A 23341-nucleotide genomic window follows, 5' to 3' on the forward strand; every position below is an offset into this window, starting at 1 on the left:
TCCCAATAGTTCATTTTTGCTTTTGTTTCGCTTGCCTCAGGAGATGTGTCTAGCAAGAAGTTGCCATTGCCAGGGTCAAAGAGGTTGCTGCCTATGTTTTCCTCTAGGATTTTGATGGATTCCTGTCTCACATTTACATCTTTCATCCATTTTGAATTTGTTTTTCTGTATAGTGTAAGAAAGTGGTCCAGTTTCATTCTTCTGCATGTGGATGTCCAATTTTCCCATTACCATTTGTTGAAGAGACTCTTTTTTCCATTGGATATTCTTTCCTGCTTTGTCAAAGATTAGTTGACCATAGAGTTAAGAGGGTCCATTTCTGTGTTCTCCATTCTGTTCCATTGAACTGTGTGTCTGTTTTTGTGCCAGTACCATAAAGTCTTGATAATTACAGCTTTATAATACAGCTTGAAGTCCGGAATTGTGATTCCTCTGGCTTTGGTTTTCTTTTTCAACATTCCTTTGGCTATTTGGGGTCTTTTATGGTTCCATACAAATTTTAGGGTTGTTTGTTCCAGCTCTGTGAAAAATGTTGATGGTATTTTGATAGGGATTGCACTGAATGTGTAGATTGCTTTGGGTAGATAGACATTTTAACAATATTTGTTCTTCTAATTCATGAAGCATGGAATATTTTTCCATTTCTTTGTTTCTTCCTCAATTTCTTTCACAAGTGTTCTATAGTTTTCAGAGTACAGATTCTCTACCTCGGTTAAATTTATTCCTGGGCATCTTATGGTTTTTGGTGCAATTATAAATAGGATCAATTCCTCAATTTCTCTTTCTTCTGCCTCATTGTTAGTGTATAGAAATGCGACTGACTTCTGTGCATTGATTTCATATCCTGCCACTTTGCTGAATTCCTGTATCAGTTCTAACAATCTTTTGCTGGAGTTTTTTGTGTTTTTTACATAGAGTATTATGTCACCTGCAAAGAAAGAGTTTGACTTCTTTACCAATTTGAATGCCTTTTATTTCTTTTTGTTGTCTGAGTGCTGAGGCTAGGACTTCCAATACTATGTTAAACAACAGTGGTGAGAGTGTAAATCCCTGTCGTGTTCCTGACCTTAGGGGAAGAGCCCCCAGTTTTTCCCCATTGAGAAGGATATTCGCTGTGGGATCATCAAAAATGGCTTTTATGATATTGAGGTATGTTCCTTCTATTCCTACGCTGCAGAGCGTTTTAATCAAGAAAGGATGCTATATTTTGTCAAATGCTTTCTCTGCATCTATTGAGAGGATCATAAGGTTCTTGTCCTTTCTTTTATTAATGTGATATATCACATTGATTGATTGCGGATGTTGAGCCACTCTTGCAGTCCAGGAATAAATCCCATTTCATCATGGTGAGTAATCTTAAGGTATTGTTGGGTCCTATTGGCTAGTATCTCGGTGGAAAGTTTGTATCCATATTCATCAGAGGTGTTGGTCTATAACTCTCCTTTTTGGAGGGGTCTCTGTCTGGTTTTGGGATCAAGGTGTTGCTGGCCTCATAGAATGAGTTTGGAAGTTTTCTTCCCATGTCTATTTTTTGAAACAGCTTCAGAAGAATAGGTATTAATTCTTCTTTAAATGTTTGGTAGAATTCCACTGAAGAGCCACTAAGCCTTTTTCTAGTGTCCCTTGCATTTAGGATGATTACATTTCATTGATGGAAGAGAATTTTAAAATGTCTCAGAAAATGACAAGATGGGATGCCTCTCAGTGGTTGAGAGTCTGCCTTCATTCAGCTCAGGGTGTGATCCCAGAGTCCAAGATCTAGTCCCACATTGGCCCCTTGAGGGGAGCCTGCTTCTCCCTCTGACTATGTCTCTGCCTCTGTGTGTGTGTGTGTCTCTCATGAATGAATAAATAAAATCTTTTTTAAAAATTTAAAAAATAAAAGCCTGTGGCAGAGAATTGGTATTTTTGCACAGCACGATAGATAATCATGATTACTATTTGCTCTCCTTCACTTTTCCCTTACTCTTCATGTTCAGGAACTACGTATTTCCATTCTCCTTTTAGGTTCAGACTTTGTCTAGTGTTTATAAGTGATCACTCATACCCTTTAACCTAGTCTTACCTGATTGTTTTCTAAGCATACTTTATTCATAAATTTTTGTCAAAAGGTTTTTTGACAGGGTATAACATTCATAGTTTTTCACCTGGCCAACCATGTCTGTCCTGAGCACACAAAACTATGAATCCTCAAGAATTTGTTTCTATTTTAGCATTTTGAGTTATGCATTTCTCTACTTTCTGAAAAATAGTACATGGAATGTATGATTAAGCTTCTTCGCCACTCAGATGATTGTTGATTGTTTTTGTACTGAACTTTGAACATTATAACACTGTGCCCTATTTTCACTATAATGCTAGTATAGCACAGGCTGACTCTTTCTTAGTGTATTCTGAAGATTAAAAGCATGAGCTTTGGCATCAAACAAGTCTGGATTTTAATCTGAGCTCAGACATTTCCCTTAGCCATGAATTAAACTCCCTAAGCCTCAGTTTCTTCATCTTTAAGATGATGTTGATAATACATTCACATAGGGCTGTACAGGGGAATTAAATGGGATAATGTTTATGAAATAATTTATATGATGTCTGGCATGTAGTAAGTGCATGATGTCTACTTTATTCACGAAAGGGTATTTACTAAATACCTACAATGCATCAGGTACAATTCCTATCCTGATGAAATTTATATGTATAGGGAGAGTCATTAAGCAAGTTATCACATTTGCAGTCTTACAAAAACAACCATGACAGGTGCAGTGAATGAAAAGCATAGGGTGCTTTGGTAGCATTTAGCAAGAGAACCTGTCCTAGCATGTCATCTGGGGCGGGTGGATGGGTAGAAGGGGATCACAGATAGTTTTCCTGAAGAAGTGGAATTTAGGCAAAGACCTAAAGGAGGAAGAAGAATTACCACCACAAAGGGCATGGAAATGGAGGCAACATTCCATGCAAAGGGAACAGCAGGTGCAAAGGTCCTAGGGCACAGACGCATTGAATAAATCAAGAGAAGATCAGAGTGATCAAGGAGGAGTCAAGGAAGGTATGCAAGGCAGGACAGAAGAGGGAGTGAAGTCCGGATCATTTGGCCTGATGAGGGATTGTGGATTTCATCTAAGAGCACTGGGAAACATTTAAGACATATAAGCAGAAATATCACCAAATTGGAATTGCATTTCATAAAGAGCATCCTAGAGAAAAGGGAAGACTGTGCATACATGCAGGAGATCAATGAGAAGGATCTTACAGGTGACAGATGGTGGTGGTAGCCTGGGGTAGGCCATGACACTGGATATAGAGAGATGTGGAAAGGGTGGGCAATCTACTGGAGATATCGAGAAGGTATCAGGGCTGACTGCCAAGCTTTGGTCACAAACGAGTGAATGTTAATAACCACTTGTAGACATAAGGAATACTAGAAGACAAGCAGATTAGTGTGTGTCATATTACACACATTAATATCAAAGTTCCTGTAGATATCTAAGGAGAAATGCATATATGGATCATGAACTCGAAAAATAAGCAAAGACTCAAACTATACACTCTATATTTAAATACTAGCTGCAGATATTAATCTTGAAAGTATCCATATTTTTTAGAGCTGGTTCACTGAAGACTCCCAAATAACTGGAGATATGTATACTCTTGCAACTGAAAATTTTAATGTATTAGTAACAGATTTTTGAGGTAAAGACCAAAGTTATTAATCTAGTCCTCCTTCTCACCAGCTCTGTAACCTTGAGCAGCTGTCTTACCCTTTCTTTCTGCATGTTTACATCCTTATCTATTTGTAGCCCAGATGTCAGAGTGGCTTTTGGTGCTTCAAGAGTTTATAGGAGATAGTTATAAATGATTTCAACAACAATTTAGATCCAAATATATATATTGGATCCCACGTAGTTAAAGAATAAAATTTAGGAACTGTTGAAATATATGTAGACTTGTCCCACTCACAAAAAACAAAATCATTTGTCAGATCCAATAACATATCTATATCCTTCTATGTGTGTACCTCTTAAAATGTTCCAGTGCACAATTTTTTATTGCCATATTGAAAAGAAAGCAAGACATTCAGAACAACCAACTTTTCTTCCCAAGTAGTGTTTCCTTGCATAGGAAGTTCTTAAACTTCAGGGTTAGAATGTACTTTAAAGAATGTCTTAATAGGATGCTTTAATATGCTTGAATCCGTGGTATGATACCTCAGGGACTGGTTATCCATCCTATCCTAGGCTACTTTCATTGGTAGGAAGACCAAATTCCAGGGTGGCCTAAATCTGTCTTCCAATAGCTTCTAGCCATTGGTCAGAATTCTAAGCCAGACCAATGTGCTAGTCTCCTAGTTGGTCTGCTGGACCCTACTAGCCTCCCTCTTTAGTTATTCCTAGATAAATGTAAGCCTTAGGAAAAACAATTAGGAAAATGAACCTGCCAGGTTCTAGCATGTTTGTGTGCCATCTAGTTGCTAACACTGATACCTATCCTGAGACATGAAGTGGAGCTAACTTCTAACTCACCAGCACCAAATTGGAATAAGCAAAAAACCATTAGCATCATTATTTTCATTTTGACAAACTAGAGTAGCTTCCTTCTCTTCCCATGTAAACTTGTCTGCGAATGAAAGACAAGTTGACAGCCACAACCAGGTAAAAATCCCATGGCATTCACAACTATGGGAAATGAACCCAGCTGTGTTGGAAGTGCTCAGAAAGGCTACTGTTTCAAGCAGTATCTCCAGAAGTTATTGTGTATCACCTGATCTGACCAAATATTGGGTGGACATTTCAGAGGGGCATCACAACAGTGGGGAACAGCCTTTCCTTAGAAATGCAACTGGTTTTTGTAACAGAACATCACACCACATGGCAAGGATTAGTTCTTTTCAGGCAGCCTCAAATGCACTTGTCCCTGATTTTGACTTTTCTTCCCTGTTTTCTGGGTTTATCTCTCAGGCATCTTTATTCCTGACTCGAGAGGGTTTTTTAATTTAAATTCAATTTAATTAACATACATTGTATTATTAGTTTCAGAGATAGAATCCAGAGTTCCATCAGTTGCACCCAGGGCTCATCATATCACATGCCCTCCTTAATGCCCATCACCCAGTTATCCCATCCCTCACCCACCCCCATCCATCAACCCTCAGTTTGTTTTCTAGAATTAAGAATCCCTCTGGTTTGTTTCTTTCTCTGTTTCCCTGACTCGGGAATTTTGCAAAACTTTCTGATCCACTATATTCACTACCACTGAATAGTTGGAAATTCATAAGTGGTTTTTATGCTCTGGCCTTGGGAAGACTTCTTAGTGGACATGCTGCCTCTGGATACCATATATTCTTTAAACTATGACACATCAACCACTATGACCCCAAACCACATCCTAGTGAACTAAAGATACTGTATCACTTAGTTGTGTTAACAGTTATGCAAATGTTCAACTCCTCTGGGTTATAATTTTCTATCTTTCTGCAGTACTAACTAGAGTCCTTGACTGGGCACTTGGATCAGCATATTTATTAACTAGCTATCTAGGAAAGTGAATTTTCAGTCTCCTAGACCTGTGAATTTCATAAGAATTTGTACTTGATCTTGAACTCAGTGAAGAGTCATTGAAATGATTTGATCAAGGAAGATATAATCAAGTTTGTTTTCCCAGAATCTCTGGGGCTATAATTGGAGCAATAGATTGGAAGGAAGGAAGGCTAGAAGCAGGAAGCTCAGTTAGTGAGCTGATATAAGGTCCTAGCTGGAGATCATGGCCTGAGCTAGAATGGTTGGTGACAAAGAGAGTGAAGGTTCAGTCATCTGGACTGGGAAATTGGATTGGAGGTCACGGAGGAGGTGGGAGACTGAAGGGTTGAGGGTGACAGTGGTTTCCAGCTGGGACAACTTAGGGGAAAGGGTGCCATCTACTGAGGATGGAGCAGAGAAGAAAGTGTAGGTTTTGTGAGAGATGAGTTCAGTTTGGTTATGGTAAGGATGAGATGGTTTGGAAACATCAGGAAAGATGTGTGGTAATAGTTGTATATGTAGAACTGTAACAGGAGCCAGAGATGGACTAGGATAGAGATTTGACATCAGCAAGGCAAAGAAGGAAACCAAAGCCATAGAAATGGATAAGCTTCCCCGGTGTCTTTCTTCCATCTGTGACTATCAGACAGTTAGCTGAGACTCCAGAAGGCTTGGCAAAGTTTGGAAAGAATGATTTTGTCCCCTGTCAGAAAAACTGAGATTTCTCAATATTGCATTTATGCTGATAGATGGGAAGTATGGTCAATTCTTTTTTTCAAAGATGTCTATAATCAAAACAGTGCCATACTCTATTGCCTTTTAAAATCAAAGAGAAAATTTCTCCAATCCCTTTTGCATTTTAAAATTAGTTTGCCCATATTATAGTTTCCAAAAAGATACTTTTTATTTTGAAAACAAGCTATTAAGATACCCACACATATATATTATGTCAGTTTGAAACCACCTGTTTTTGATGGAGGTGAGGCATTTAGCTGGTCTGGCCCAACTTGAGCCAAGGACTGGGGAAAGGTGAGCAGGGGTCCACAGACAACTTCCGTCCCTGGCTTAACCTGGGCAGGTGAGAGGGGTGTACCAGAACTGGGAGACCAAAGAATTATTCATATTCTGCCTTAAACAGAACTAGATTATATTCCTGGAGGATGGCCATAGTATCAGGAGACGTGTCTGGGTGACCCAGTGAGAGGACCTGGTATGTCATTTCCAAGTAGGGAATTATCCAGAGAACCCAGATTTGGCATCTTTACAGGCAGTCCAGAACCAAAAGTCCATCTGCCTGCTTGCCTGTTTACCTCTTACTACATAAGCGCCACCTGACTCACCCATGTCCTTCCCGGAAGACTGGAATGCAACCTGCCTGAGCCTTTAAGCGGAATGTGAAGAGACATCATTCTGAGAAACTTCTGTGCTTTCTCCCTGGGTGACCGATTTGTGTTGCTTGTGCCACTGTTTCAGATTTGTGGGGTTTGGCCTTGGATTCATATCCCACAAATATGAGAGTCTGGTGCTGACAATATTGTCTTAATTACAGGCTTCGACTTTTCCTACAAGACCCTGTAAAGTGTCTTTATAAGTACTGGAAGTAACAATTTCATGTAATATCTATGAGTTAGCTGTACAAAATTATTTGTAGAATGATTTTGTTTTCATGCAAATATGAGTGTCTCAAGGAAGGAGAAGATAAATGTTGGAATGTGAGTTCAAACACCCCTTCTTTCTCCATTTAAGAGTATATTTCCAGCTATAAGTACTTGAAGCAGGAGTTTTATTCAAAATGCCATTTTCTCCCAACAGCAAATATCATCCACTGATTCAGTAAACAATTACTTCTCAGTAATTTTTCATTACATCATTTATGTAATTTCATTACATAAAATTTTTCATTTTATCACTGAGGGAGGTGTAAGTGAGAAATAAGAAGTGGTGTGTGTCTTTGGAGAGACTAGAACCATAAGGATTAATTTTGTCATTCATTCAGCAGTGTTTATCGTGGCTTACCATATGCCATAAACTATTGTAGGTATTGAAGATACAGCAGTGAAATGGAAAGACAAAAACTTCTGCCCCTCAGGGATTTTATATTCAAGAAAAAAGAGGGGTAAGAAATAAGTGTAGAAGGTGGTGATGAGTACTACAGAGAAAAGTGCTAAGGTCCAATGTTTGGGGGAATGGAGAGAAAACAAAATAGACCACCATGTGGGAAGGGTTCATGGGTTTTGAACACAGCTTTGAAGATGGACAGTCCGAATGAATTCCAGCTGGAATGAGGAAATAGGAGAGAGGGACAGTCACTGAGAGAGGAGCAGGAGAATGAAAGGGAGAACCATGGGAGCTGAGGCCATAGTCACTTTGGTGGATTAATAGAGTTACGGTGAACAGTCTGCCATGGCAAGAAGAAGGCCTTGGTGTTGGAAATCCACAGTTCAATTTCACTGGCACTTATTGGAGATACTCACAGAATGCAAACTCCAAAAACGGGAACCATACTCATTTTCCTTCCATCTCCAATATCTACAACAGTGCCTATCTCATGGAGGATGCTAAGCGAATCATTTGTTGAATGAATGAATGAATGAATGAATGAATGAATGAATAATGGGAGAGGACGTTGTATAAGGCTGGTGAAACCAAATGATGAAGGGCCTGGAATGACAGGTGATAAACTTGACTTAGATCTTACCAGCAGCATGAAGATCACTCACAACACACATCCTGACAGATCTCCCCATTAAGAGGTTCCCTTCACTGTATTACTGAGCACCCTTGAAAACCCTCCCTTCCTTTTAGTTATTTCTGAAAATTTTGCCATATGGCTTCCAACACTTTCTTCTCTTTCTGTCCCATCCCCTTGGAGATGACCAGATGACCAGGGCCTTAGCCTCTCAGGCCCTAGATGTGTGTGTGTGCAGCCCCCATATTACCAAGGGGCATGGGAGCCCTGGAGCTACCAGCAGCATGAACGTGCTGGGCTCTGTGCAAAAGAACAAATGCCTATCCCTGCTCAGTGTAACTCACTGTCAGTGGGCCTCAGTATCACATGGGCCCCTGCACAAGTGGCCCTCGTGACCACAGCCCTCGGATGTCTCCTCTCAACCATTCTTCCCCTCTAGCCTAGACACGAACCTCCAGGAAGGTAGAATGTCCTCCTCAAAACCTAACCCCAAACCTCAGGTTCCCTCCTTCCCAGTCTGTCCTCTTCTCTTCTGGCCAATCCCCATGGGGTTCCTTCACCATCCTGCCTCACATGGGCCTGATGTTCACTTTTGACGGTTTCAGTTTCCCCGGAGGTGAATGCTTTTCTAGGGGGCAAGGAGCGGCAACCATCACCTGGTGCAAAACGTTCCTTTTTCTAGATGTGGGAACTGAGGCTCAGTGGGGAAAGTGACTTACCCAGCTTTCAACGACGATCCAAGGCTTCTTGATCCCTGGACCTGAACTCCCTTGATCTCTAAGTGGGAAAGTGGTACTGTCCTGACAAGGTGTGATGGGGATGATGAGTCAGGCACCCTTGGCTTAGCAGTGAGCAAGGCCGGAAGTGAAGACACCCTCCGTGCTCCACTGCCACAATGCAGGGGTGCAGGGAAGGCTGCGCGGGGGAACGGCAAGTCTCATAAAGGTGTTTCAAAGGAAAACAGTGAGGCTTGGTGACTGGCTGGAATATAAGAGATAAAGAGGAGGAGGAGTGAAATACACACACTCCTTTCCAGGACTGAGCCAGCCTCTGGGCTTGCCCTCCAGCAGGAACCACAGCCTGGGCCCCCACCACTGTAGAGCTTGTTGCATACTCTGCAAGACAAGACGATCAAAGAAAACACAGTGAACAAGAAAGCTTGTGGGGGGCAGCAAGTGGGTGAAATGGGTGAGGGGGCTCAGAAGGCACACACAGTTATGAAACAAACAAGTCACGGGACGTAACGTATGGCAAGGGGACTACAGTTAATAATGTGGTATTGGGTACTTGAAAAGGTGCTAGGAAAGGAAATCTAAAAAATCCTCATCACAAGAAAAAAATTTTTTGAAAGCTGACAAACCATGATATGTGCCACAAAAGTGAGAAACCGCACTAGTTTGGGGACTACTCTTCTTTAGACCAGGTGGCTGGAGAAAGCTCTTGTGTGGAGATAAGAGGTCTCAAACGAGAGACTCGGGAGACAGTGATGACATTCATGGAAGTGGCAACATTTGGAAAATGGGCTGGTTTATGAAAGGAGAGCGCTTTTAAAGAATCAACCTATAAAAGAAGACGACGGCTTAATTGCTGGCATTTTCCCAAATCAAGTTATCTATCATTTGTTAAGTAAAGGGGAAAAAAGAATCTTGCTGTCTTTTGAAAGCATTTGAATTATTGATTCATTTCTGAAGGAAACACACCACACAGATGCTCTTGTGGGAAATGTGCAGGGGGGTTACCAGAGCTGGGCCCGAGTTCCTCTCCCTCAAGTTATCATGGGTGCTGGGGCCAAATACATATGTTCTGGAAGATCCGGTCCCCTTTTCTGAAAGGAGGAATACTGGCTGGGGCTTTGGTAACTGGCTAGAGAAACCCTTTGTAGAGCTTTGCTTTGAGCAGCCTGTACTCTTCCGGAGTAAAATCTCTCATTCTGCAGAGCCACACTCAGCCAGCCAGAAGGGTCCCATGAAGAGTGTTTCCCACTTGCAGAACTGTGAGATATGAGAGAAGAATGCCTCCCCAACTGACCTCTTTCCTTGCCTGGGTTGGAAGGGGCAGTGGTTCTTGACAAGAGAAACCATAAGGCCAATGCCCTCAACCCCTGGTAAAAGGAAAAGGAGCAGCACTCCCATCCACACTGGGCAGTCCCCATAGTACCCCAGGCTTTGTTCTGTTCGGTGCTGTGTACCCAGCACTTGGTGTGCATCTTTCCCCTTACTCACTGCACGTTCGCACACCTCCAGTCCTTCCTCCCCTTGACCACTATCCCACCTTCCTGCCAGAAAGTTCAGAAAAGACTCAACATAGAAACTCTCTGAAAGGAAGAATCACATACTTCCCTAATGGGCACAAGACCAGAATTACACTATTTCCAGCTTCGGTTAAATAGAAGAAAAGAACAAGTCCTTCTAAAGAGTTGTTGAACTAACATCCTTTTGCCCCATTTGTAAGCTTGCTGCTGTCATCAGGATGAATGGGCTCAGTGAGGTGTGCCAGCCAGAGGCACAGAGGCAGCCGGGAGCCAGGCTTAGGCAACTTTTGTGTCCCCAAGACTTCTGTGGGAAGCCAATGGAAGCTAGAGCCCTCTCCTCAGGAAAATGAATCTCTGTATGTACACAGACTTGTATTTCATTTCATGGGAAGTCTATCCATGAATGTTAAGAGCCTCGGGTTCTAGTTCCTTGGTCAATCTGGCCAGCATTCTTAGATATTTCTGACCACAACTCTAGGTGGATAACCTAAAGACACCTGTCTGGCTGAGAACTGCCCAAGGGTGGCTCCTAGATGAACCTCAGGAGGGCTCAAGCATGTCGCACTGACACAGCCAAACTGGCAGCCCAGCAGGGAGGCATCTGGTAGCCTCCGGGGTGATAAAGAAAATTGGTCCTGTGCTCATCGTCCTATTCCAATAGTTGTTCTTTGGGGCTTCGTTCAACAGGGCAGAATTTTCTTCTTGGTAGGAAGATGCCAACTGATCTGGCCTGAATGTTGCTCAGCACTGGAACTCCTTGGCCTGGGGAGCTGGCTGCCTCTTTGTGTGACAGCTTGTGTCTCCTTCTGTTTATTGGATGCGTACCAGTCACATTCGACTGGTACCACACACACACACACACAGAGACCACTGGTTGGATGGGGAGAGACATTTAAGGGTCATTTGCTCCCATTGTCACATAACATTAGCTTCTCCTTTGGAGTCCGCATATTTTTAATTGGAGTCATTTAAGTTCCAATTTTCAGAATGTGATAGCCTGCAGACGGGCTGTTCCAAGATCATCACCCACTGTGCTTTTTTTCAGTGTCTGAACAGTACATTACGACTTTCTAAATGCTATAGTTATTGATGGCGCTGCCCTCCTCCCCTTTGTTTCTCATTATCTCTGAAGAACCTGTTGTCATCCTATGACAACAGCCACACATCATTGCCATTAACACTTCCTGTGCCACTTCCAGAGGGGTTGCTAAATGGCACACAAGACAAGGAGCAGAAATGGGTGAAGCAGACCAGAGACTAATCCTGGCTGGCCCACAAATGAGCCAGGTGATTCTGTGAAAACCATCCCCCTCCTGGGCCTTCCGGTCTTCATCCATAAGGAAGGATGGCAGTGCTGGCTCTGCACTAAGTTTCTGCCAGTCTCCACCTTCTGGGATTCTGTGACTCTGCCTAATTAGGGCTTATCATAACCCAGAGTCTCTCAAAGTTGTCATTAAGATGTGAAGTTTTCAGTTGGGTGAAATGAAGCATAGAAGCTGGAATGCTAGAACCAAGAAGACTGACTCCCAGCCTTCCGCTTCCATACCAAGTCATCCTGATTGCGAGAGAATTGAACTGAAGAAGAACCTTCTAATTACCAGTACTGGGTTGGAATCTGAAAACTCCATTTATATCCTCCCTGCCTTTCAGAGTGAACTGAAGCACTGGGGGAGAAAACTCACCTAGAAAACCAACACTGGCAGAAAAATGAGCTTTCTCTTGTGCTGGGGGCATTGAGGGAAAACATTGCTGCAACTTGGTAGCTGAAATGTGACTCTAAAGTGGCCAGGCCTTCATGTGAATGGCTTCCAGTGTTCCCCACCTTAAACCTACAGATAACCCCAGTGTCTGAAATGGAAGGTCACATGTTCCCAAAAGAGAGGACATCCAGTGACAAGACATAAGTGGCATCATTTGAAATCATAAGTTTCAATTCCTCCTCAAAATCTAGAGGCCTCAACAGTAGAGGTGAAGGTTCTGAATCTCCAAGGGGGAAGATGCTGATGTTCAAGGGTGAACTCATACTGTACTCACCTCATCTGGCCATGTTTTAGTTGACCGACATGTTTAGAGGGACCTGAAAAGAAAAGAGTCAGAAATTCTGCAGCAGACAAAGTGGTAGAAGGAAACTCAGTTGAAGAGAAGAGTCCCTAGGGGCTGGGGGATTTTTCCAAAGCTCAAGAATTTAACCAGGCAGATTCACAGGCAAGGGGTGATGTGACCTGCTGACTGAGCGGTTCAGAGAATTAAGCTGGGAGCAGTTTGCTCCTTTTGAAGCAGAGTCTGGGCAAGGGGCAGGGGGTGTTGAGGAGCACAGCAAGTATATGGTGACAAGAGAAATAGGAGCCCCTATGCTCCTATTATTCAAAAGTCTGGTTCTTCCCATAAAACGTTATGAGAAAAATGATAGTATTTGATACCAGATGATACAGCACGGTACAAAAGGTAGCGAAACACCATCAGAGAGAAAACCAGACAGTTGAACAGAAACTGGGCAGAAAAGGGGAAAGGAAAAAAGAAAAGAAAATAATAAAACAGAAGAAGAAGGAAGGCACACACAGGAAGAGAAATCAGAGCTACAGCTGTCAGGCAGAGAAGAAAGCCAGGCCAGTCACGGAGAGGTCAGGAGTCAGCCACTCACTCAGCAGTAACTGGGAGGAGCCTCTGAGATGCCAGCATTGTGCTGGGTTCTAGAGCTCCACCAGCGAGCAACGCGGACACGGCATAGGCTCGGAGGGGGTTTATGGCCTAGTGACTGGGTCAGAGACACCCCTCCTGGAACGGGTGGGTCCTACCCTGGTGCTCCACGCTGTGGTGGGTAGAAAGCAGGGAGAAGCATGATCCAGTAGTCTTCCCACCCTAAAAGGCATCATCGTTATCAAGAAGAAAGGGAGATGAGAAGAAATTGAGGCTGAGGATAGCCAGAGTGGGGATTGCTGAGAAGACAGTACCTGCGTGGAAAGGTTTGGACAGAGAAGGAGATGATGGGATAAGGGAGGCCTGCTGGAGACCAGACAGCAGCACCTCTTTTCCAAGCCAGATTCCAGCTCAATCTCCCCATCCTAGGGGAGAGATAATGAAAGGTAGAAAGAGATTGAAGAATGTGAATAAGAAGGGAAATTGCCCCAGCCAGCTTTTCTCATCTTTCTGGAAAGTTCCAGAAGAACGTACAGTTGTGAGTGTCTCTCTTCTATTTGCCAGCAGCTGCTGAAAGAGAATCACACCCAAGAGAGGATGAACACGGCCAGTAGGAGAAATATATCGCACAACCTGCAGCTATGGGACTGTCAGATTGAGAATGGGTAGATTGTGCTAGGTTTAGACATATCTAGGTGCTGTCACACACTTAATGGGATAAATTAAAAGGGGTCATTCATGGGAAGGCCAGTAGTCCAGAAGAATCTCTCAATTAGTCTGAAAAGCCAACATGTACAGATTTGCTTAGATTACCCAAGACAATATCCCTTAGAATTTGAAAGCTGGAGACCATCTAACATTCCAATCTTGGTGTAAATTCACCATCTCCCTGTCTTACCTTAGCTGCAGGAAGGAGATGGTATTTTGAGCACAAGGACTGGGAAACCAGTATTTACCTCTTAAACTATGCAGGAAGGCCAGTGTAGAGAAAACCCAAGAGCCCGACTCTGAGTAAGCCAAACATGGAATTCAAGGGGGTTCAAGGGATAGAAGAGATTTATTGAGATTCATGAATGCAAAACTGGGCTCTGTGAGGACAGTGTCCTTGATGAGATTGTGGGAAATTTTAGGGTTTTCAAATCACTTTATTAGCACTCACATTCATAACTTATAATTCATATATTTTTTCTTTTTTATTGCAATTCTTCAAATAAAAGAAATACACTCCCCTGCCTGTCTGATTCACAGAATGGTGAGATCCCCAGACAAGGTGTGCCGAGCTAATATATCCTTATTAAGCCCAGGCCAAGGTGTGCGACTCAGGTTCCCTTAATCATGTCATCATCCCTATTAGAAAGAAATAGTGGACAATATACAGGCACCATAATGTAAGATGATGTTTTTTTCTGGAATGGACCATATTCACACAAAACCACCAGCCATGATGGCAATGGCCATTTTCTCTGCCTCTCAGATGAAGTTTGAAAAGCATTCTTTTCAATTTCACTTCCTCCAACTGCGTACTTCATCACTCCCCACACACCATCTTCCTTCTCAAAAAATTTGTTATCCCAACATATTTTGAGAGTCCATAAGGAAACACAGATCCTAAAGTCAGACTGGACGATTTCACATTCCAGCTGTACCATTAATTAATTATCTGCCTGAGTGACCTGAACTGAGTTATTCAACCCCATTAAACTACAGTTTCTTCCTTTCTAAAATAAGGATATTGATAGGAGTCACATAAGTCTTAATGTTACTAATGCTGATTAAATTGCATGTGAAGGGAGCACCTGGGTAGCTCAATGGTTGAGCATCTGCCTTTGGCTTAGGTCGTGATCCCGGGGTCCTAAGATCGAGTCCCCATATCAGGCTCCCCACAGGGAGCCTGCTTCTCCCTCCACCTATGTCTCTACCTCTCTGTATGTCTCATGAATAAATAAATAAAATCTTTTTTAAAATTGTATATAAAGCATTTACTGCAAACAAGGCACTCAATATGAGTAAATTCCATTAAAATTATAGGAAAACATTAAAAGCTTTGGAGCTGAAAAATAATACTTTCTCACATAACAACAATCGTGTGTGTGTGTGTGTGTGTGTGCACGCTTTAGAGGTAGTAAATGCTCCCTTCCACCACTGTACCAGTTCATCTTCCTTGGTTCTAGAATATTTAAGTTCACTTTTCACTTGTCTTTGTGAGATTCCCTGCTGAATTTCAGAACAATGTTTGCCAGAGTGTATCTAAAGCACTCCCAACAGTTTGTCATGACTCTGATGCATCTGTCGAGCAGAGAGAAAAAGAAAGACATGAAATCAAGACCTGGGGCTCATGCAAAAGAAAAAAAAGTTGTGCGGAGGATAAAGAATGCTATGAGTTCTGTATGCCGTTACCCATCACCATGGCAGTGACTATCCCTCACTGTCGGAATCAAGTTCATAACAACCTTTTTAATCACTGTTTTTTAAGTTTGAAAATTGAGTAATTAAATAAGATAATCCCTAAGATCGTTCAGGCTCTAAGATTCCATTGTTTTGTCATTCTGCTACCAAGAACAATGTGACTGTTACTCTGTAAGATGTCAAGAGATCTGAAATGTGATTCCTCCCATGTAAATTAATGGATAAGACTGGAGAAGATAAAAAAGATGGGAAAGAACATTTTAGACATCAAGACACAACTTGAGAGGACTGAAAAATGAGCCATGATGGGTCAAGTTCATAGTGAGTCTGGTTAGAGTAAAAGTATTAATGCTAGAAGCCAGCTTACATTGCATACGGTGAAGGATCTTCAGTGTCAGGAGCCTGACAAACACTTGGCAGCCCTTGGCGCATGTTGAGCAGGGGAGTATACTAGACCATCACAAGGCATCATCAACAATAACCAGCATAATTTCAGCATAATAGAAAATTGCTGGCCAAAAGTTGGCAAAGCCAATATTTTGTGAATTTTGGATTCTCATTAAAAAACACAATTTCCATGTTCAGGAGAGAAGGGATGCATACTAACTTAGGCTGTGTCTATGCAACTCCACATCAAAGAACAAAGGGAATATTTAGGTAACCTTATTTTAATATGGACCATTTTAATGGATTCCAGCTTGTTTTTAAACGCAGTCAAAACAACTCACATATGTGGACTCAGCCTAAATTTCATTTTTTCATTGTTTAAAGCTGCATCGTAGCCATCCAGCGATGTTGATGAGAAGTGGTACAAACCCACCCAGTGGGTCTGCTCTCACGTGCTCTTGCACATGAGAACGAGGTGAGAACAGCCGCTGAGGATATGACACATAGGGGCTAACCAGTCAAACGTGAGAAACGCAGATGCATTTGGAATCATATGAAACATTTTAGAGATGTAAAAATACGTGTGTTGGTTTCTTTGCTTGTTTTCCTAGCCAATTGGCCTGTTGGCTTGCAAATAATATGTACAATCTGTGTTTTCTTCCAGGGTCTTTCTTCCCTGATTTCAAGCCCTCAGAAACAGTTTTTAAAATAGCGTTTTGGCTCGGATACCTAAACAGCTGCATCAACCCCATTATATATCCGTGCTCCAGTCAAGAGTTTAAAAAGGCCTTTCAGAATGTCTTGAGAATCCAGTGTCTCCGCAGAAAGCAGTCTTCTAAACACACCCTGGGCTATACCTTGCACCAGCCCAGCCACACCCTGGAGGGGCAGCCCAAGGAGCTGGTGCGCATTCCAGTGGGATCAGGAGAGACCTTTTATAAGATCTCCAAGACGGATGGGGTCTGTGAATGGAAAGTTTTCTCTTCAATGCCCCGTGAATCTGCCAGGATTACAGTGTCCAAAGACCAGTCAGCCTGCACCACAGCCCGGGTGAGAAGTAAAAGCTTTTTGCAGGTGTGCTGCTGCATGGGGCCCTCGACCCCCAGCCATGGAGAGAACCACCAAATTCCAACCATTAAGATCCACACCATCTCCCTCAGTGAAAATGGGGAGGAAGTCTAGAGGACAGGAAAGGTCAGAAGGAAGGGGACTGAGGGGGATGAGCTTAGGCACCCATCCCACTTCCTACTTGGAAGGTCAGTTCACTCTTCCTGGAGGACAAGACAGGACTATGAGACTGGGGACCGCCTGGGAATGGGATGGGGGAAGAGACCCGACTCTTGGGCAGTGGGTAGGGCTTGGGGAAGAAGGAGGATGTCACACAACCATCCAGTTCAAAATGATGATAAACAGCATTTCCTTGAGGCTAATGCTCTCTCGGTCATCCTCTGAGGCTGCTTTCCACGTCTGGCCCTTGCAACAAAAAACACCATGGGAAACAGAATGTCATACACAATCCAAAAGACTATAAATATAAGGTTATGATTTCATCATGAATATTTTGAGCACACACTCTAAGTTTGGAGCTATTTCTTGATGGAGTGAGGGGATTTTATTTTCAGGCTAAACTTACTGACAGCCACGTTGGATATTTATGAGGAGAGGGCCCTGAGAGGAAGAGCCTTAAGATGGTGGCCAATATCCAGGCACATTATTTTTAGAGCACGTTTTAAATTCCACCATTTCTGACCATATCGTTTCTTGACTTGGGTGAAACTTGACAGTGAGATTTACCTTTTGCTGCAATTTGAGCGGATACTTCCCCCGATTCCCTAGAGATGAGGGTGAGGGGCACTCATTATGTGTCTGAACTGGTGGAGCCACACCCTCTAACCCTCTATGCTTGAGTCTAGACAGTCTGCAAAAAGATGGCTCTTCCTCATGGGAGACCGTAGAGATGAGGGTTGGTTTTTTCAACTTTACTGCTACAGAAAGAATTCCAGTAAGCAGTTCCAAGATCAAATCAAGGAAGGCTTCTCGTGAAACATATTCAAAGATCAAGGGGGTGGGGTGGGTGCTGGTTTCATGCTAAGAGGCTGCAAACTTCCTGCACAGCCTTTTCGATGTGGCCCAGAAAGGCTTTTCTTGGCAAATCGCTTACCTTTTCCAGAACACCATTATGAAAATCCAGAGCTTATACTATTTTGAGAGGCACAGCTGGACTTCCATTTTTCCTCAGCGGCTTTGCTACTGCATAATGAATGAGGTTCAAGGTCCTGAATGCACATGTAGCATGGTGGAATGAGCCTTATGATCCAGGTATATCCTTCCTGAACTTTGAGAGATACACGTGCTTAGCTTGGGAGGATACTGACTGGTCGCCAGAAAATCGTCTAAAGCAGGAATTTGCAAATAGTTTTCAACAGAAGCCCATTTAATCCCGTTGAAAGATCCAGGAGCCCGTTCACTTCATCTGTTCCCACTTTCTACGGGAACTTGGGGAACATTCTTTCTGTATACCAAATTCTGGTCACCCTGAATAACTCCGCTTATGACTAGAGAGGAAGAGGATTATCATATGTAACGAATTAAAATATTTTTCACTTTCCACAATAAGAGTTTAAAATACGATTTATGGGTTTGGAATAATTGGTGACCAGAATCGCTGATCTGAAACTGCTGGACTGACCATTTCGGTGACCTCTTCCCCCTATTTGAGTAATTTCCTCTATGAATTTCAAAGTAGGTTGTGGCTCCTGTTGAGCTTTCACAGCCAAGGCAGGGGCTCCTTATCTTTTCTTCTTCCTATGGGGCAAAATGCAAATGTCTTCAAATGCTTCTTGAAGGCTAATATCTTTGCGCACTGCCATGGTTGGGGGGGTGGGGGGCGGGGGGATGTTTGCATGTGGATTTGAGGCTGTTGTCGGCCATGCCTGGACATTGAATGTTTTGCTTTTTCAGCCTTTTCTGGAGAATGTCTTGCTGACCAGACAGGCGCTATGCCTTGTGCTTATAACGTTGATTCTGGCGTTAGATATTGGCTGGATTTTTAGATTCTTCTAGTCTGTCTGCATGTCCCATAACAGCTCTACCAGATGTGGTGTCCTATTATGGATAAAAGCATCAGAGAAGGACTTGACTATGCAAACTTCACTTGTCTTCTGCCTTGATAGGAAAGATACATTTCATTGTTGAGTTTCTTTCAGGATCTGAATATTAAAAACCACTTTGGTCAGGCTCCCTTTTCCAGGAAGAGCACGCCCATGAAAAGAATGGTAATTGTTTTGCTTCCATAAAATATGGCTCCCTTTAAACACCGTTTCCAGACAAATTTAAATTTTAGATTTTGAAAAACTAAGGATGACCAGAAAACTAGCATCAAAGCCACTTCTAATCAAAACAAACAAGTAGAAAATCTTTTGGTCATCAGATAAAAGTCCATGACAATTGTATTCATGTGAAACTGTCCTTAAATAATTATCTGCTACACTCTTCACCAACCCCAGTCCCTCCAGGGAGGCAAACTTTAACATTTATTTCCTTTCCCATAACACAATATTAGGTATAAACACGCCAGTTTTACAAAAAAATTGATAATGTCACCCAAGACTTAGTCGAAGTGGGATAAACAATACTCAAGTTATTTTTTACTCATCCACAAAAATCTCTGTACCTTTGAGCATGCCAAAAAACTCTCTAAAATTGTCACAGTTAAACAAATGATTGTCATATTTATACTCACATGTTTACTGCTTCTATTTGGAGTTCGAAGAATTTACCCAGAGTAACAGTGGTCAAAATGTTTTCTCTAATGTGTTATAAAAAGCAGTTGCTTTGAGACTGTCTAAACATCACAAAAAAAAAATCCACTTGACATTATGGGATAGGCAAAATTTGAGTTTCTTCTGTGGTTTGAATTGTATGCATTAAGAAAGACCTTGAGTCTTTCTACTTAAACATTTCCCTAAGCTATGGCAAGGATTTCAAGAAAGCATTTTGCTTGTCACAGTTTTCTTCCGCTTGCCTTACTCCTGTCTCATCCAAGATCGTTCTGCCTGTCATCACTTTGTGTTTGCTAACACTCCAAAATATTAAGGTTTCGGACTCTCACTACTTACCTGGATTTGTCCATCTGTGGTGGACAGTGGTTTGGGGGGTAAATACATATATTTTTAAGTCTTTTTTGTTAGCTTCTTTTGTGGGCCAGGCATTGACAGGGCATTACATACCCCATTATCTATAAACCTCATAGCAATTTCACATTTCTATCTCAAAGGGAAAAATCTGATTGTTAGAAGTGATTAAGGACTCACCCTAGGCCAGTGAGGAACCGTGATTCAATCCTGGATCTGCCTAACACTAAAGTCTACACGTTTTTTCCAGTGCCTCTGCCTCCTAAACAGTGGGGGCAGTAAGGGGGGATGTACTCCAGTTCGGATTGGTTATGCTGAGGATATGAAACCATGCAGCATTTTAACGTTTTGTTTCTTGGGGATGTGCCTTCCAATTAAACCTCTGTACATCTACTGCCAGACTCCAGCCCAGCCAAATCCCCAAAACAGACCATAATCAGAAGGGTTGGGTGCCTACCTTTCAGACTGCACCATTTTTTAGGGGATAATGGCATGGAAAGTTATTCGGGCCTTGCAAGAAAGATAAATTCTATCAAACTGGGAGCAGGTGAGCATGTAAGAAAATGCAGAAGAGGCCACATTGGCTTAGAATAGCAAAACCCAGTTGGGGATATGAAACACGTCGCTTAGGATGTCGGGGTTATTGAGTACCAATCACAGTCAATTGACACACTTTCAGGAAGTATATCCCTTTTTACAATAAATATAAACAAATACAACATCACTCTCACCTGTATTCCAACATTTTTTTTTTATTTGAGTTGAAGAGACAGAGAGAAGGAATAAGAGATATTTCACCAGGTATTACACAGAGCCCAGAGAGCACGTCAAACACGTGGATTTCATGCATGTCCCCGTAGGGGAACAGCTCATAATGCTGATCCCCAGGTGCCCAGAGACATAGGCAGTCTTTGAAAATGAATAACCAGTTGGCAGCCATGGCTGTGGGTTAGCTGGTGTCCACTTGTTCTTGGATTCCTTTTTGCAAATGAAAGCTTTATGCCCTGAGTATCTCAGATTGCCTCAGCGCCTCAAAGTGAACCAACCCATCACCAGACCTTCTGGTCTAGTAAGTCTCGTGGTCACGGCCTAGGAGTAAGAACGTTTTAGGAACTCTTTGCTGGGGCAGGTAATTATTCACTCTTGAATCACAGCTACTTAATCAGAGCTTGACAAACATTCTCATTTGCTTCTGGGGTTGGTTCTGCACAGGTCCTCTTGCCAAAAGAGATGCTGCCTCTGCGTATGAGTACTTGTTGACTTAATTAAGGAAAGAGCTCTGCTCGTCAACAAAGGGAGAAGGGAGCCCAAGCACATGGAAGGTAAACTCTGCAAGCAAAAATAGGGTGACCAAAAAGAAGGCAATGGTGGCCAGTAGGAAGGCAATAGAGGTGTGCTCACTGTTACTCTGATTTCTTTTTATACTACTAGGACTTTTAATCCTGAAACCACCTGCACACAGCTCCGGTCCAGCCTGGTTGGAACACTGTTGGCACCTGCTCCTTGTCTACATACTGTGCTGGGGAGCAGGGCTGAGTCCAGGCTGCTGAGGGGTCCACCGTCTTCAAAAAGCAATGACAACAGTGGCCTCCTGGCCCTCCAAAGTCCCTGCAAGATGAGCAAGTGGAGATGACTTTGGTGACTGGGCTGGCAAAAGCAAGTTAGGATTTCGGCAGAGGACACCCAGGCTCTTCCATTGTTCCCATCAGCACTGCCTCACTCATGCCCCCTGCCCCAGACCCAGATGTCGTGGGGGCACAGGATGGAGCTTATCTGCTCTGTGCAGGAAAATATCATTTCTTCTTTGCTACCGCAACACGGATTCCTGAGTCTCCTACCTAAAAGGAAGGTTATGATGGTGGGCAGGGGGCAGTGTTGAGAAGGAAGAGGAAGACTTACCCTGGACATCGCTCAAAGCAGGATGCTTGGTTTAGTAACACTTTGCTGCAACTGATAAGCAAGGAACTGTCCTGAAGCTGGTTGCTTCTTCATTTCCAAAGACAAACTGATTGTCTTTCCTTTCCATGTGGCTCAGGAGTCGTTACATCACTTTCCCTCTATATTGCAGTCAACATGGCCACATCATAAGCTGGAAATGATTAGAGCTAAACTATGAGAAATACAGACTTAATCAGGTGAAAAAAATCTACAAGCAAATTCACACTGCATTTGTAGAAAACAATAATGAAGGCACCAGTCTATTAAGAAGCCTGAGTACGAAAAAAAAAAAAAAAAAAAAAAGAAGCCTGAGTACAGGAGGTGCCTTCAGATGCAATAGAAAAGAAGCTAAGACAGGAAGTCCCAACATAAGCTTGTATATCTTCCCATTTATGTAACACTGTGTACTTATCCAAGTAATTTCGCCTATCTCAAGTCATCTCTGTGAGGGACAAAGAGAAGGAAGGGTGTATTATCTATACTTAACATATGAAGAAACATGGAGACATAGAGACTTAAGGATGATGCTTTGAATAGCCCCAAATCCAGCCTCTGACTCTGTTTTCCATGATACCCTCAGTATCCCCAGGGTCCTCTGTGTTTCTTGAGACCATGAATTTCCTATGTCACTCGTTCATCTCTGATCCATATTTTCAGTTCCATTGGCACCTTCTCTCCTATTCTGCCCCTGCCAGCGGCTGGGCAATACAAGATTGTTCTGAGTGCATATTTGTCTATGCTTTTCTCATTGGCTAAAGGACAAACAGATGTGATTCTGTTCTTTCTCCCTAGATAGGCAGCACCAGAGCTAAGGAAGTAATCGGGGCAAGGGATTCTTGGTTTGCTCAACAGGGTGACAAGCAAGGCAAAGCCAGCAGTGATTAACACCTTAAGAACCTCAGGAATGCAAAGGTCGCAAAAGAAGTTTCTAGAAGCTCCTCTTCCAGTGAGCCTGAGGGTTGTTGTTACATCCTTTTGTCATTGTCAGCAAGCTGCTTGCTTCCTCTCCTGCACCAGGCACTGCATTTGGCACCAAAAAAAAAAAAAAAAAAAGTCCCAAGAGGCGCAGACAATCCCCAGCTTATGAGCTGGGTGTGTTCCAAGTTCATCTGTTGCAAGTCAAGAACAAATTTTTCCAAGAATCATTGTTACAGATGGGGGAGGAGAAGGGTGTTCCCAGACCAAGTAAAAAAATAAAATATATTTAATGTACACCTGGGGTTGGCAAACATTTTCTGTAAATAGCTAGATAGTAAATATTTGAGGCATTAACATACACTCTTTGTCGCATCTTCTTTTTTGTTTTTTGCTTTTTGAGGGAACAACCCTACAAAACAAAAAACAAAGAAGCAAAAAAAAAAAACAAACAGCCATGAGCCAGATTTAGCCC

At 42.6% G+C, this 23341-nt stretch overlaps 1 protein-coding gene and 1 long non-coding RNA gene across 4 annotated transcripts in view; one reads left to right on the forward strand and one right to left on the reverse strand.

The window, feature by feature from the left end:
- The window catches only part of ADRA1A (adrenoceptor alpha 1A), a 101262-nt gene extending 84194 nt beyond the window's left edge, over window positions 1-17068 (forward strand). Inside the window, exon 2 of the mRNA NM_001195843.1 lies at window positions 16545-17068. Coding sequence (NP_001182772.1) covers window positions 16545-17062 — 518 coding nt within the window. The 3' untranslated portion in view covers window positions 17063-17068. The remainder of the gene's footprint in view (window positions 1-16544) is intronic.
- A 3682-nt stretch (window positions 17069-20750) lies between these two features.
- Window positions 20751-23341, reverse strand: part of LOC111092296 — a 41652-nt gene continuing 39061 nt past the window's right edge. For all 3 annotated transcript variants that reach the window (XR_005378649.1, XR_005378650.1, XR_005378647.1), the window contains one exon: window positions 20751-22102. This is a non-coding gene — a long non-coding RNA (uncharacterized LOC111092296). The remainder of the gene's footprint in view (window positions 22103-23341) is intronic.

This window comes from Canis lupus, chromosome 25, assembly GCF_011100685.1.
Source record: "Canis lupus familiaris isolate Mischka breed German Shepherd chromosome 25, alternate assembly UU_Cfam_GSD_1.0, whole genome shotgun sequence".
NCBI lineage: Eukaryota > Metazoa > Chordata > Mammalia > Carnivora > Canidae > Canis > Canis lupus.